Source organism: Macrosteles quadrilineatus, unplaced genomic scaffold (assembly GCF_028750875.1).
Source record: "Macrosteles quadrilineatus isolate MER2022 unplaced genomic scaffold, UCM_ALF_1.0 Scaffold_4__1_contigs__length_99947679, whole genome shotgun sequence".
Taxonomy (NCBI): domain Eukaryota; kingdom Metazoa; phylum Arthropoda; class Insecta; order Hemiptera; family Cicadellidae; genus Macrosteles; species Macrosteles quadrilineatus.
Genome location: NW_026542597.1, coordinates 14,805,821 through 14,820,451, shown reverse-complemented (window position 1 = coordinate 14,820,451; position 14,631 = coordinate 14,805,821). Strand labels below are relative to the sequence as shown.

The 14,631-nt window shown below is 35.0% G+C and overlaps 1 protein-coding gene across 6 annotated transcripts in view; it reads right to left on the bottom strand.

Annotated features, from left to right (window-relative positions):
* LOC128991424 (regulating synaptic membrane exocytosis protein 2-like) overlaps positions 1-14,631 on the bottom strand; it is a 90,632-nt gene that overhangs the window by 39,233 nt on the left and 36,768 nt on the right. For 5 of the 6 annotated variants that reach the window (XR_008490643.1, XR_008490640.1, XR_008490642.1 and 2 more), the window contains exons 5-6: positions 14,111-14,333; positions 6,448-6,624 (exon numbers count right to left, since the gene is read on the bottom strand). The exons of the other annotated variant lie outside the window; for it this stretch is intronic. Coding sequence is in view for 1 of the 5 variants with exons in the window: in XM_054414286.1 (XP_054270261.1) it covers positions 6,448-6,624; positions 14,111-14,333 (400 nt within the window). In the remaining 4 variants the exon portion in view is untranslated. The remainder of the gene's footprint in view (positions 1-6,447; positions 6,625-14,110; positions 14,334-14,631) is intronic. 6 annotated transcript variants of the gene reach the window in all.

Sequence of the window (14,631 nt, the reverse complement as noted above, 5' to 3'; positions counted from 1 at the left end):
TTTCTCAACCTACAAGAAAATACGAGTCTTTCAAGGGTAAATAGATGATGTTGGTAGTTATAACGTTTACTGTGACTGTTTGTAAAAATTTCAACAACCCGTCATCATCTCTACTGGTCGGTGCACCAAATTGGTCGGACACTTAAAGACAGTGAAGTGTTGTTGCTGTGTAGGAGACATGAACCATTGGTGACTGCGTTGAGATAGTAAATCAATCTGGTCTCGAACAAAGCACGCTACCAATCACAGTGTTCAGTAAGATTCCTTCTATCAGGACGGTTTATTTTTCTAATTATTTAAACTCATCCAATGTCAATCAAGGCACCAGCAGGGCCGCTTTAATAAATGGGCTCGGGCCCAGGGGATCAAGAGGTTTACGGTTTGTTGGGGCGTAAGGAAGAGAAAGAATCCCACACAAAGTAAGTAGAGAGGGGTGCAATTGTCTCTTGAGCCCAAAGTGTATCACTTGCAAAGCACAGGCCTGGGCACCAGCACGGACAAGAAACAAGTTTCTACTACTGCACTAATACGTTCAATAATTGAAAGATGATGTGTTTAACTGATGTACTGACTTAAGACCATATGTGTATGTGAATTAATGATCACCTGTTATTTTGTATTTGTTTTGTTTGTATTAGTTTTTCTGTTTACATTAAAGTGAGTTTGATTTAACTGAACTAATTTAGTTAACTTATTATTTGAAAATGTAACATTGGCGACGAGAAAAACAAAGAATGGACGGACAAGAGTTGAATAATCTAAAGATCCATGGCGTATGTTTTACGAGCTGTAGTAAAAGGACAGTTGAAGAAGGCAGAAAGATAGACTTCAAACTCTTCAGAATGCTTATGCAGTTTTGTCAAACCTCAAATTCATCTGGGTGTGATGCATACTCCTTGATGTTTGGCAGGAAGATTCAAACACACATAGCTCTTTTACATCCTACACGTAAATAAGAAACTGAACATGTGAAGCAAGCAACAAGATATTTTAAGGAGGGAGACAGAGTACAAGCGATTATTATAAATTATTAAATTATTCAAACTCAAAAGACAAGTGGAGTTTTGGAAAAATATTGGAAAGGGAAAGCAACCTTCTGTATAGAGTACAAATGGACTATGGAACTGTCTAGAGGCGTCATGTTGACCAACTACTCAAATGCGAAATAAAGTTACCAAAACATTTCAGAGGGGAGAATGGATGTGTTTAAATACTGATGTACTGACTTGACCATATGTGTATGTGAATTAATGATCACCTGTTATTTTGTATTTGTTTTGTTTGTATTAGTTTTTCTGTTTACATTAAAGTATGAGTTTGATTTAACTGAACTAATTTAGTTATTATTTGAAAATGTAACAAAAGATATAGTGAATTTAATGAGAAGAATTTACAGCGTTTACCTTAAATATAATTTCGACAAACTTATGAAGAACTTATTCAAGACCAAGTGTCAAGTTTGTTAGATTCCTGTATACAGTAACAATTCCAAAATTTCCTACAAGTATTACTTTTTGTAAATATACAGTTAAAGCATTCAAGGAAAACAGTTTTGTACAACAGCGTTAAATCAAATGTCACAATCCAGCCAATCAAGCAGCAAGTATACAACACAAACTGAATCCAATGAATCCTTATTTAAACATGGAATTATTTGGAATGCTGAAAAAGAAAAGCAGCATTAGTCAAGGTTAAGAGAAGTTGCTGGTATTGAAACTACGGTGATACCTGCAAAATACACTAAAGGTTACTGCGCAATGAACTTCAGTAAGGAATAGAGTAGCGAACAATACTTAAAACATACAGGAGGGAGTAAGGAATGGCAAAGTACGATGAATCTGAAAGCAGCAAATGTTAGCAAAGAAACAACTAGTTTTTGCGAGCCAAATAAAAGCAGCTTTCAATATGTAGAGCCTAGGATTAACTAACTGTATTATCTAAGATATTGGTTATCGCAGAGAAACGATACCGTTCACATATAGATATAATATATAGTGTTAATAGCAACAGATGAATAATGTTGTTACCACAAGATTTCTTGACACCGTAGTATGATTTGGCAAGTCTTGTAAAAAGGAAACAGCATTCATGGTTTTTGTTCATACAAAACCAAGACACAGTTTTAAAGTTAAATTAGTTAAAGGGCAGTTAGAATAGAAAAGTTAATTAATTGAAGCAACATATATTATATTTCTTCTTATTTTCTTACATAAACACCTTGCCATTGAAATATACCCAATTAAATGTACAAAAAAGTATGAATCGTGTATACATTTTTTTTTTACTACCAGCACCTTAAATCTTAATACAAGAGACAATTAATTTAATTTAACCTTTTGTGATAGAATAAGCTTTTACATTAACAGAAAACCATGCATTTAGAGTTTAAAACATATCTACCCTACAATATTATTTTAAAAATATATTAAAACATGACTTTGATAGGCCTAAAATTAATCTAAACTACTTGGCAATAATAAAATGTATTTTTTCGACTACAACTACTGAAAAAATACATCCATAAATTAAATTTAGAAATTTTTACAGTAGGCAATGAGATTGGAATTGAAAAAAAAGTGCCTCAATGTCTAAAATATAGTTTGTTTGTTTGTGTCTCAACTAAACACAATCTTAACGTAAAATTTTAGATTTGTACTGTGCAAACATCAGTTTTATTGGCACAAGTATCATATCAAATAAATAGTGTATGTCTACAAAAACAGACCTTCCAACTCTCCCGCATTATGCGGGAGGCATTTTGATGTCCACTCCCGCTCTCCCGCTTTTAGTAGAAAAACTCCCTAAAATAGGGTAACTTTTTTGGAAAATCAGGAATTTTTCATCGCGTTAACGTTAGGTTGATAGCTCTGCGAGACTCGGAGTCTGCCCGGGCGGGACTGTCGCGGAACTGTTGGGTTCTACACCATCCCAATTATTTAACCTACTCATTTGCTTGTTAAATATTGTAAAACTTGAAGGCTGATTTGATTGTGTTGCATGTCTATGATGCTACAGTGTGTTAAGACTAAACAGTTTTATTTTTTTTTCTTAGGGTAAATTTTTTACTCTTTATAGTTATTGTAGCAAATGGCAAGCAATAATTGACATGTTAAATTTAGTTAGATAACATAAATAAGTCCTAGCAAACAACAGAACTATATATATATATATATATATATATATATATATATATATATATATATATATATATATAGAGAGAGAGAGAGAGAGAGAGAGAGAGAGAGGCTACAGGACAGAAACATGTAATTATATTTCCTCCACGGTTGATGCATAATGTTTCTCACAAATCTATGAGAGGGTATGTTTAGTTAATATTTTATGTTATCCACCCATAAATTCAAATTGGGTGTAACTTAGAGGCACACACAACACTTAAAATTACAAATAACACAAGCAATGCAAAAGTAAATAAGTACATTTTGAAGCCTTTAGTTAACCAATACCAGTGTTGGGAAGTAGCGCGCTACAAGTAGCGACGCTACAGTAGCGCGCTACTTTTTTTGTAGCGTTAGCTGTAGCTACGCTACTTTTAAGATTTTGTAGCTTTAGCTGTAGCTAGCTACATTTTTAAAGTAGTTGTAGCGGAATTTTAGCTACTTTTCTCGCTACATTAACATTTGTTTGAGATAGTGATTTTTATCATAACCTCAACCTTACGTGAAACAACCTCTTTCCAACTGAGATTTTCAAAAAAATTAGGCCTACTTTCTTGGCTTCAAACAGCTGGTTGCAGCCGTTTCATTCCCTATTACAACGTTGTGTGGACATAGAGGCCATTAAATGAGTGTTATCCACATTTTTGGCTCTCATTTCCTTAATTTATTACTCTATGATTACTGTCAGATAAAATAAAATCGCTAGATGCAGACGACGTTTAAACGGTACCGGTGCCAAGAGAAGCTATTGAATTGAATTGAATGCTTGCAAGTGATTGACAGGACACAGGGGAATTAGTAATCAATTTAGTTTCTTTATTATATCGATAATGCTTCAACTTGGGGTTTAATGGAAACCAACACACCTTGAAATAATGATAAAGCTGGTCTACCAACCTTTGCTTCAGCTGTTGATTGTAGTTTATCATCACAAGCCCTTCCTTGGTTAGATTACGAAGATTTTTCAAAGGTTTACTAAATTAGCAAAGAGGAAATTACCTGATGAGATTTAAGATATGCCTAGACTACATGATAATTGTAATGAAAAAATCTTCATATAACATGAAACTTACATTGAAAAAATAACATAGTTTGCTCCTGCTAACAGCTCTTGTATATGACTGAGGCTATGGTTTAAGACGAATACCAAGTTCAATTATTATGAATATATCTGTTTAGTCCTTGCAAGAACAAGCCTACTATAGCCAACTTGTTACATAGCCAAGTAGGCCTACATGTTATTTTTACTTTACAAATTTCATCATGTTTAAATTAAAAGCCGATTTCAGGATAAGTTGCTGAATACTGTTTTCTCTACCAACTAGGTTGAAGCACAATTTGTCCTATGCATAATGACAATAAAGGACGATTTCTTGACATTGAAAAGTGTTATTCGTAGAATAAGTAATTTATCACTTTAAAAGTTATAGCAATGTTGTTTTTAACATTAAAAGTAAAGAAAGGCAATAAACTCCAATTTCAGTAGGCTAGGCTCTGTAACACAAAAAGTATTTTTAAATAATCTTTTTGCAGTTTTATTGGTCTTAATTGTTGATATAAAGCATCTATAAATGAATCTATATTAAATTAATAAAATTAGCTTTTAAAATATAGTTTGGTTGTATGTCCTTTGAACTTAATGAAAATTACATTTTAAGATGCTTAAAAATAATGCAATAGGCCTATTTAAAAATAATTACTAAATATGATGGGATACCCAACTATTTGGTTCTGTTGTTCTAATGTTAGGTTTATAATGCCAACAAATTAAATACAATCTAGGAATAATTTGTTTTCCAAGTAATGTTAGATACAATACTGACATTTTTTTAAATGTTTGTTCAATAAAAATGTAGTTGCAATTAATTTTACATTTACCTAATGTGCGTGGAATAAAAATTAACGTCATTGGAAAAGTAGCTAAAATTGTAGCTGTAGCTACATTTCATTGTAGTTGTAGTTGTAGCTAGCTACTTTTTCGGAACTGTAGCTGTAGCTGTAGCTAAGCTACTTTTTTGGAAATGTAGCAGTAGTTGTAGCTAGCTACATTTTAAAAGTAGCTTCCCCAACACTGACCAATACCTACTTAAATCTTTTACAAAGACAGATTAAGATCACTTTGATACTAAGATGAGTTTCGAGGAGTAATGTTTAAGAGCCTACAGCTTTGATTATTCTTCCATAAACAATCAGCCCTGATCAATCATTCAGGTGGTGACCAGGAAGAATCGTACCTAAGCTCAGTGACCTTTCTTAATTGGATTATTCCACGAGATAATCTTCAACGAACTATTACAATGATCAAAGACAACCATGCCTTCCAAAAATATTAATTGATACACTTGCACAGTTGATCAAAACTTTACATAAGCCGAGTCGTCAGCAAATACAGTTTCGCGACCCAAGCAACAGCTTGAAAAGTCGATAGTAAATGTTAAATAACAATCTATATATATTTCTTTATATAATTTCTAAAGTACTTTTTTGTCGGTAGGCCATAGCTTCCTTAATTCTTGACCAATTTCTTTAAATGAAGTGTCATTTTAAAGCATTTTTTACCAACTATACCAGAAAAATATACAAATCACTCATTTTTCAGTAGACAAACAAATTGTCTTCTGTACGGTATAATGAAGTAAACATCCTATTTACATGGAGCAGCTATAATGTATATAAAAAAACATAGTTGTATTAACCATTCACAGGATCTGTTCCAGTTTAACTATATATCAATCTAAATTTAGCCACTGTTAGTTAGAAGTTACCGGTACTATAATGCTATATATATATGAGTTATATTTATAGCTTGGCTTGGTAAATTTAGGTTGGCGTAGGTATTTAAGAAAAATGTTTAGTTCATTTATATCAGCGCTCTGTGTTGGTAGCTTCCGTCAACTACGCCGTGTTCATTTTTTTCATCGGGAACAGGTTGTCTACTTCTTTCAATTAATAGTCAAAGGTAAATTGCCATTGTTATAGTGATATTTACTGAGTAGATCCCTAATCACACTTTGGAAAAGATTATAAATTGGATATACTGTAACAATCAAAATTGCGTAGTAGGATGCATTCCGTTGTCCTGAATACAATATGTTGCATAAAGAAACCCTTGGAGTTCATGACATGACGGCATATTTAATTTGATGTGAGGGTAATCATGTAAGAGGCCAACTTTTAAAGAATACAAAACTACCATATCAAAATTTCTTTTTGAAATCATTGCTTTCATATAGGTTACCAAGGCCTACACACAACATATAACAAGCCTAACCTTTGTGGGAGGTGGTGGGGGAGGGGGGATATTGGCCGCGGCCACGTCTGTTGGGCAGCAGCCGAGTCACTATCAGCTCCACCTGCGGCTCTTGCTTGGACTCGGCAATAATGTCGGTAACTTCCTGGTAGCTCTTGCCTTGCAACGATCGCCCGTTCCACTCGACAACCTCGTCACCTGCACACAAAAAGGTATTGTTGATTAGACAATAGACGACGATTGAAAAGAATTGATTTCTCAGGAATAAGATCAAAAATGTTCATAAAGATGGTAAATTGTTCAGAATTGATAGCGCCCTTACAATCTCTAAACACACAGATCCTTGAATTTGAGTGAAAAAGTAAAATGTAAACAACAACAATCAGAACAAAATGTGGCATTAAATTGAATAGAATTATTAAATTAGGTGTAAGTCTCAAATACTAAACTAAAAAAACTTTTGATCTAACAAAACACAGACTTGTAGTTACTGTCGGTAGGTTGAATGTAAACCTCAGAGAAAGTCTGGAAATAGTACAGTAATGAAGTCTTCTGGAGAAAGAATATCTTATTTTAAGCATATTACATTCCGCAAGATAACCTAAAAAGTGGATTCTCCTGGTGTGATACCTCGAGTTGTAGTTTATCACCTCCCGCCATTGCCTTTCAAGTGTGATATAACGATCCTGGATTAAAAATTGCATTGTACCTTAAAATCGTCAGGAGCTGAAATCCTTTGTTATTGTTAAGTAATTAAACTGTCCCCAACCCCAACCCTTCAACAGTTACTTGCGACTGTTGTCATATTTTAGTGTTTATGAGTCTTGGCTTTCCACCTGCACAAGGAAGCAATGGCCAGTAACAATGGGTAGATCAATGCTTCTAGACGTCAAATGGGACAAACTCATCAAAGTGTAGATTATATTACAAAGATCTGTGATTCAGCTATTACTTGTACTTGCTTGATATTTGAAGTAAGCACAGTTGTCATGTTGTGCTTCTGATCTAGTGATGGGAACTATCCGATTGAAACAAACGATTCATCCGGTTGTTGCGCGCCAACCGATTCATCCGATGGTTACTTTAATTTTCATCCGGATGAACCATCCATTCTATCACAGGTGAATCAGCCGAATCAACTATCTAGCCTGTCTGTAAACCACCCGTTCCACGTTTTCATTCAATTGTAAAACCACAGACAATATAAACCATTAAACATTATACTATAAACATTAAAGTATTATATTGTCTGTGGTAAAACTATCCGTGTGGCATTTTCGTTAGTTTAAACTACGAATTAGTTATTTGACAACTGAAACTGTTCTTTATTTAATGGTGAAATTGTTTATTTGCCCGATGAGTTAATTTGTTTAACTTATTTTTCTACAAAGGGATATTAAATGGGTTATTTATTCATCCATTATCAGGTGAATCATCCAATCATCTGCTCATGCTCAGAACAATACATTTGGGCAGATATTATTAATTACGTAGTTTAAATTATGAAGACTTTTTAATTTGTACAAACAGCTTGTACCTTTTTGGCGTAAAATTATTACGTGAGTAATAAATATCCAATATACGGAGTGGTCATAATTTAGACACATCAAAAGATTAAAATTAAATAACCAAGCAACTTAGAAAAAAGGGAATTATCTTCTTAAATAGTGAATAACAAACCTTAAAGAAACATTAATTATTTATCTTAAATAATTTTAAGCTAATGAAAAATAAATAAATATATTTATTTAGAATAAAAATAAAACAGAAGAGGGAAGTAGGCCTAATTTTCTAACAATACATGTTAGTTCTTTAATCACGCAACACATATTATTAATTACTATTTGTTGATGATCTATTTGTTCATGCACGGGTAAATCCTCCGAAACATGGCGCTGGATAGGACCGCCAAATGCCAACCTAACCAAAACCATTGACTATACAAAACTATCTATCTGATCAGGCGCGCGAACTGATGGTTTATCCATTCGTTCTCTAGTTGGATAGTTTTATCTGTCTCCGGAAGCAGCACGGACGCTCCCCACCCCACTACACTCAAAACCATCGGATGAATCATCCATCTGAAGACTATCGGATGAAAGCAAAACCATCGTATGAAACATCGGATGGTTGAAATCAGTCGTTTGTCCCATCACTATTCTGATCCCTTTATTCTTCCAAGTGTTCTTTGAGGTTATAATATTTTTTCCATCAGATAGGCCTACTTCTCTAGTGGCTTAAATTTGTTACAACCTTGAATATTTTTTGGCGCTTTTACACAATAAACACACATTTTTGGTCGCACTTCTTACAGCCATAGGATAGGCCTAGTTTTCTAGTAAGGACGGAATCTCATCAAGGGTAAACTGTTACAAAAACCACACATATCACATAGTTTCTCGTTTCTCTGTTGAAAATGCCGTTTAACGAAGAGGTCCAATAGATCTTATTTTATTCACATCACAAATTTCAACGACAAAACACAAAACTTCGCCAACACTGCACATAACGATGTTCATGTTCACCTAGGAGGATTAAACATTAAGGAGAGGGCACGCGAATAGGAATACACGTGTTGCGGTGAAGCCAGCTTTAGCAGAACACTAGAGGGGCACGCGGAGCCGTAGAGTGGCAAAAAGCCTCGGCTATAACATGGGAGAGATAGGGAAAAACGCGACGCGCGCTGTTTCGAATTAAAATTGCCGCTAAACTAAAACATCTGTGTTATTCACCGATGGCATTCTTAAAGTAAATTAAATTTCCTATCGAACGGTGTCAATCATTCCTATAACAAATATTATTTATTATTTATTATTGAAGATCAAAGTTGAAAGAATTGACCTGAACTTTGAACATATGATTACTTTAATTACGTTTTTGAAAAAAATATGATGTATCTACACAAATTAACAATTTATTCGTGTTCCTTAAGAGTTTCTGGAAATAAAAAATATATATTTACCTATATTTAAAAGTGGTATTTAGAAAAATAATTACAAAAAAGTTTTTTTTAAATCTTTCCAGTTTATAAAACAATCTTACTAATAATAGGTTAAAATGAAAATTTAAATTCGGGTGATGAAATACATTTTAAATTTGCATTTTTCATAGTTTTCTCGATTTGTTAATATAATTTTTTACTAGTTTTAAGTCATTTATGTGCTAGGCAGGTTATTTTAAATAGCCAAAGTTAAGAAAAAATGCAAAGCCGCTCTAACTTTTTTTACACCAACAGCCGTTACAATTAAATTACAATCATAAAAAGTAAAACAATTTCTTGGCAATCAAATTCTTGTTTTTTAAAATATCATATTGAACTATATTTGATATGTTTACCTAAAGAAACTTCGAGTAAAAAGTGTAAATGTTCAACAATCATCGCGTATTCTGACCACCCAAGTGCGTTTATCATTCTTTTAAAGGATAAAAACTTATTTTGTTTCTCTTTAAGAAAATGTTCAAATACACATACAGTACTACTCATGATTTGAGTTTTAATTTATGAACAGTAAAATCCATTGGTGATATGGCGGGATTTGAACCCGGGACCCCAGGAACCGGAGTCCCGCGCTCTGGTTAGAGTATTATAAATAAAACACAATACAAGTATGACAAAAAATAAAAACAAGGACAACGAATTCTAAAAAATAAGTCATCCTTGTGTAAATTACTCACTTTTGGACGTACTATTGGTTCATAAATATGACTTTCCTCTCAATAGGTTCCTAATATTACGGTTAGAATTTAACTTTTTAATTTTCGTAGCATGATGAAGTCTAATTTTTAAATAGTTAATTGATATTTCTACCAAATCTTCCAGTAACGCATACAACGCAGTATGAGAGGGGGCGGGAGAGTAGCGCTGCCTCCCCCCCACCCCAGTACGCTGGCTTCAACGAAACTACAGCGTGTCCTCTCCTTAATGTTTAATCCTCCTAGATGTTCACCGCCATCGCCATCAGTATTCGATTCGGTATTCCGGATTCCGGTTGTGTTGTGTTAATCACTTCATTTCATTTCATTACAATCTGATCTTGCTCCGATTTCGGTTCAGAGTCAGTCAGACCCAGACCTTCGCGTCTGCATCCAGTCCAGTCTATAACAGGACAAGTCAGTTCCAGACTGAATTATTGGAGTAGTACCGGTAACCGGTTGTGTCCTGCGTCATCAGTGTTCGTGGATTCAAATAATTTCACAAAGCATCGTTGTTATGAAAGTGTACTGATTAAATATTTTTCCCACAGTTACCTAACAATGTACATGTTCTCTCACTGATTCGAGAAAGCAAAGTGGCCCATTCGCTCATCAGTGAGACAATGTTAACATTGTCTCAATCTAATTACTTTGTCTCACTCCAGATTTGCAACGTGAAGGCACGAAATAGTGAGCGCGTAACATGCAGGCAACGTCGTATGCGCGCGAAATACGTTGGCAGCACTGGCTGTAAATCAGCTGGTCAGCTGTTGTACTGTTGTATTTGTCACTTCACATTAAATGTTATATTTAAAAGTTCACTTCTGTGTAAAAATAGGTCATGTTTCTTCACCAATTTATTTGTTTTATGGTAACTGTAGGAAAAGTATGATGTGCAACTCGAGTTCAAAGTACAATTACCTCACTCGAGAAACCATTCCTCACTCGCCTACGGCTCGTGAGTAAGGATTTCTCTGTTTCTCTCGAGTGAGTCAATTGCTCACTTTTCTCACTAGTTGCACAAATAACTAGACTTTTCAAAATCAATGATGAAATCAAGTGTTGCCAGTCCGAATCGTGAAAATTCACATAGGAGCTTGTTAAAAGTACCACTCTTTTTACCAACATTTCCTCCACATATATTTTTATAAGAATATGTACGCCTCCCTCAGTCCCTCGAAAAACAGAGTTAAGAAATTGAATTCATTAAGAAATTGTCCATGAGGGCATTTTGTAAAGTATTACGACTATAGGTCGGCCGCTTAGAAAACGACCTGCGCGCTAATGCTAAACCAATGCTGGAGGAGGTCGTTTTCTAAGCGGCCGACCTATATTATCTCGTAACCTCAACATTATAGGCATAGACAAAACATACTCCAGTATGTTTTATCTATGGTATAGGTACTCGTACAGATCAAAATTGTACTGCAAATTAGAGAATGTGGGAAAGAATGCAGCAGACTTCAACTTTAGAACCTTATTGGAAACACAAGTTTGAATGTGGCGGGATGACTGCAACGCTAGTAGTTCGCCGCTGGGTACAGAGATGGTGCTGATGTCTAGTATCAGTTTTCTGTAATCTCTGACCTAAATCTTCTTACATAACTAACCACTGTGGAAGGGCGATTCTGCACCTCTGCAATACAATTATTTGGTTTATTTCACGTTATAAATACTTTTGTGTTTACAGAATATTGGAACTAGCCAACAATTAAGTGTTATATTGTTGGAAAATTGTATTTACCAATCGATTGAATAATTAGTTTTGCATCTACGATGTAGGTAATGTTAAAATCTGGATTACCTTTGTGTTATTTGGTTCACGATGTAAAACATACCACATAGACAAAAAGTTCGAATTTTGGTTAAAATCCAAATCATCAGTCCATCGAGTAATAAAAACAAATATTATTTCATCCAGCGCTATTTAATTATTAATTTAATCGAAAACGAGATTTATTTCAACAGGGTGTGTTATTGATATTACCGGTACGTGTTTCGTTTGTATATTCCTGATAGTATAAGAATAGACCCTACTCCTCTTCGAAGCACTTTTCTAGTTGGCAAATTCACTGACTGACGTATGTTTCTCAAACTATTACAGTTTTATTATCAGATTTTTGAAAAGTCCTGCTTGCACATTACCATGCAATTACTGCGCCACAAGGAGGACAGACATGAAAGACGTCATCGCTGTAAGTGCGTGGTCTGACGTCAACGATCAATGTCTTCTCGGGACGATCATTTCAAACTCTTTGATCACTCACAGTGTGGTTGTCGTAGTCGAGTGAGCTTGTAAAAGTGACGGATTACATCCGAACACCCCCACCGCAGTAAACCTGTAGACTCGAATTTATTTCCTGTTAGGATTTTGACTAAAATATTTCTATGGACAAGTCATGTTTAGGCAGTATTTAATTGACAATAGGTTTAACGAGTACAGTACAGTAGGTTTGCTACTACGGGGAAGGGAAGGGTATTTTTATCAAATGTTAACAGTATAGGAAAAAATTAATTTGCTAAATTTATTTTATATTTTCCTAAAAAAGCAAACTATAGTAAGTTTTCTTTACAAATGTACAGTATTTTTTAGAATTACTCCGCAACTTTAACCATTAACAACGCAACATACATCATGGTTTGTTTTGAAGCTTTTACACGGTGGCTGCAATTTTAATGGTAAACATTTGATTGAAAGAAAATTTTTAAACCCCAAATTTAAACTCTAAAATCTATGTTTTTATTTATTAGACTACTTACTGCATCCATCTATTGTTTTCAAACCATAAGTCGTATTGGATATGTTTTAAATAGTATTTTTGCATTTCCAACGCAGTCGGCGGCGGCGGTTGAAACCTAATCTTGTGACGCAAACTACTAACATCTCTGTTTACCCGGTTTCTGATCTGCCAATATCCGCTTGGATGCTTTCCTGACCCTTATAACCGCAGAGTAAATATTTCTTTAAACATTTTGATGCCTTTAGGTTATAAATGTTGAGGACCATAATCCTAAACGGTAAAATAAAGTTTGGAATGGATAATCAAAAGGTAAAAAGCATTTTTTTCATATTATTTAAAAAAAGAACTACCCAACTTTCTAGGTTCTAGCCCACAAAGATCCCTGAACATTTTCGGATACCTGATCACTATGAGATTATGCTACTATTAACCAGGGGTTTATACTAATTAATGCAAGGAGTGTGTAAGAACAACGTAATACACAATAATATAGATGTAGCTCGTTTTTTCGGCAGGAGCATTTCTCAAGCTGCATTTTCCTCTAACTTCAGTAACCGCCCTACTACTATACTAGTACACCCTAGTAGTACGTGCTGCGTGCTTGCTTGCAAAGGAACGCGCGCGGACAGGAACAGCGTGGTTGATGGAACACAGGGCAAAACCCGGCAACGGTAACCGCGGAGCACGAAGCACGCCGAGTCTTAATCGAGTGCTTAATCGAGTCGCTAGGAAAAGAAAGCTTTTAGTTCTATGATCAAATACAGCTGGATCCTATTTCAAACGATCAAAAGGCAAAAGACTTTTCTCGTAATCACACTGGTGATCATTCAACTGGTATCGTTAGACGGACATTATAACAATTCAGTTACTTAGCTATTTAGCCTATCATCAATGTACAACAATTATAGTCAGCATACACACAGACGAGCACATCAGGCAATTGATGCAGTTAATTTTACACATGGGTCACTGCCTTCGTACCTTGGGTATTTATGTTGCCAGATAGATGTTGTTGTTAATTCTGTGAACCGGAATATTGATGAATCTCTCAAAGATAATCCGCTTAGATTAAAACTGTAAAAATAATTCAATATTTTCGTATGAACCGGTGATTTTTGGTTTTCTGGTTGACCAACTTTTCCCTCGTCTACTTACACCAACAAGGACAAAAGCACAAAGAATGAATCTGAATGACTTCAGCTGAAGACTTTTGAGAAGTTCGAGAAGAATAAAAAACCACGATACAGTACCTGGCCTGAGCTGCCCCTCTTTGTCCGCCGTGCTGCCTTTCTTGACCTTCTCAATTATTGCACCCCGGCCGCCCCCTGGTAGAAGTTGTCCTCCCACCACCTTCAGCCCTAGGATACTCGTGGAAGAGGACGGCCCTCCACCATCTGCACGCTGGGTCTTCTTCAGGATCATGTGACCAGTCATTCGAGTATTGTCCTTGGATATTTGCCATGACAACGGATGCTGCAATTTTATAGACAGGAGCTCATAAGTTACACAGTGGTGGCTGAATCAGTTTGAACGTCTTGGGTCTTTCTTGTTTAAATTTGAGTTCGGAAAATGTGTTTGTCGATTTAAAAATTCCACATGAATCTTTGACAATACTTGTGTAGAAGGGGAATAGTATGTGGTGTTACACTAAGGAATGGGATTCGTCTTTTGAACGGCAACAGCTTGAAATATTTCGCCTTTAAATAGCACAATAACTTTTAATTAGTAGTGGCGGTGTCGTGGCCTTGTTTATGCACGCGTATTTAGTTGA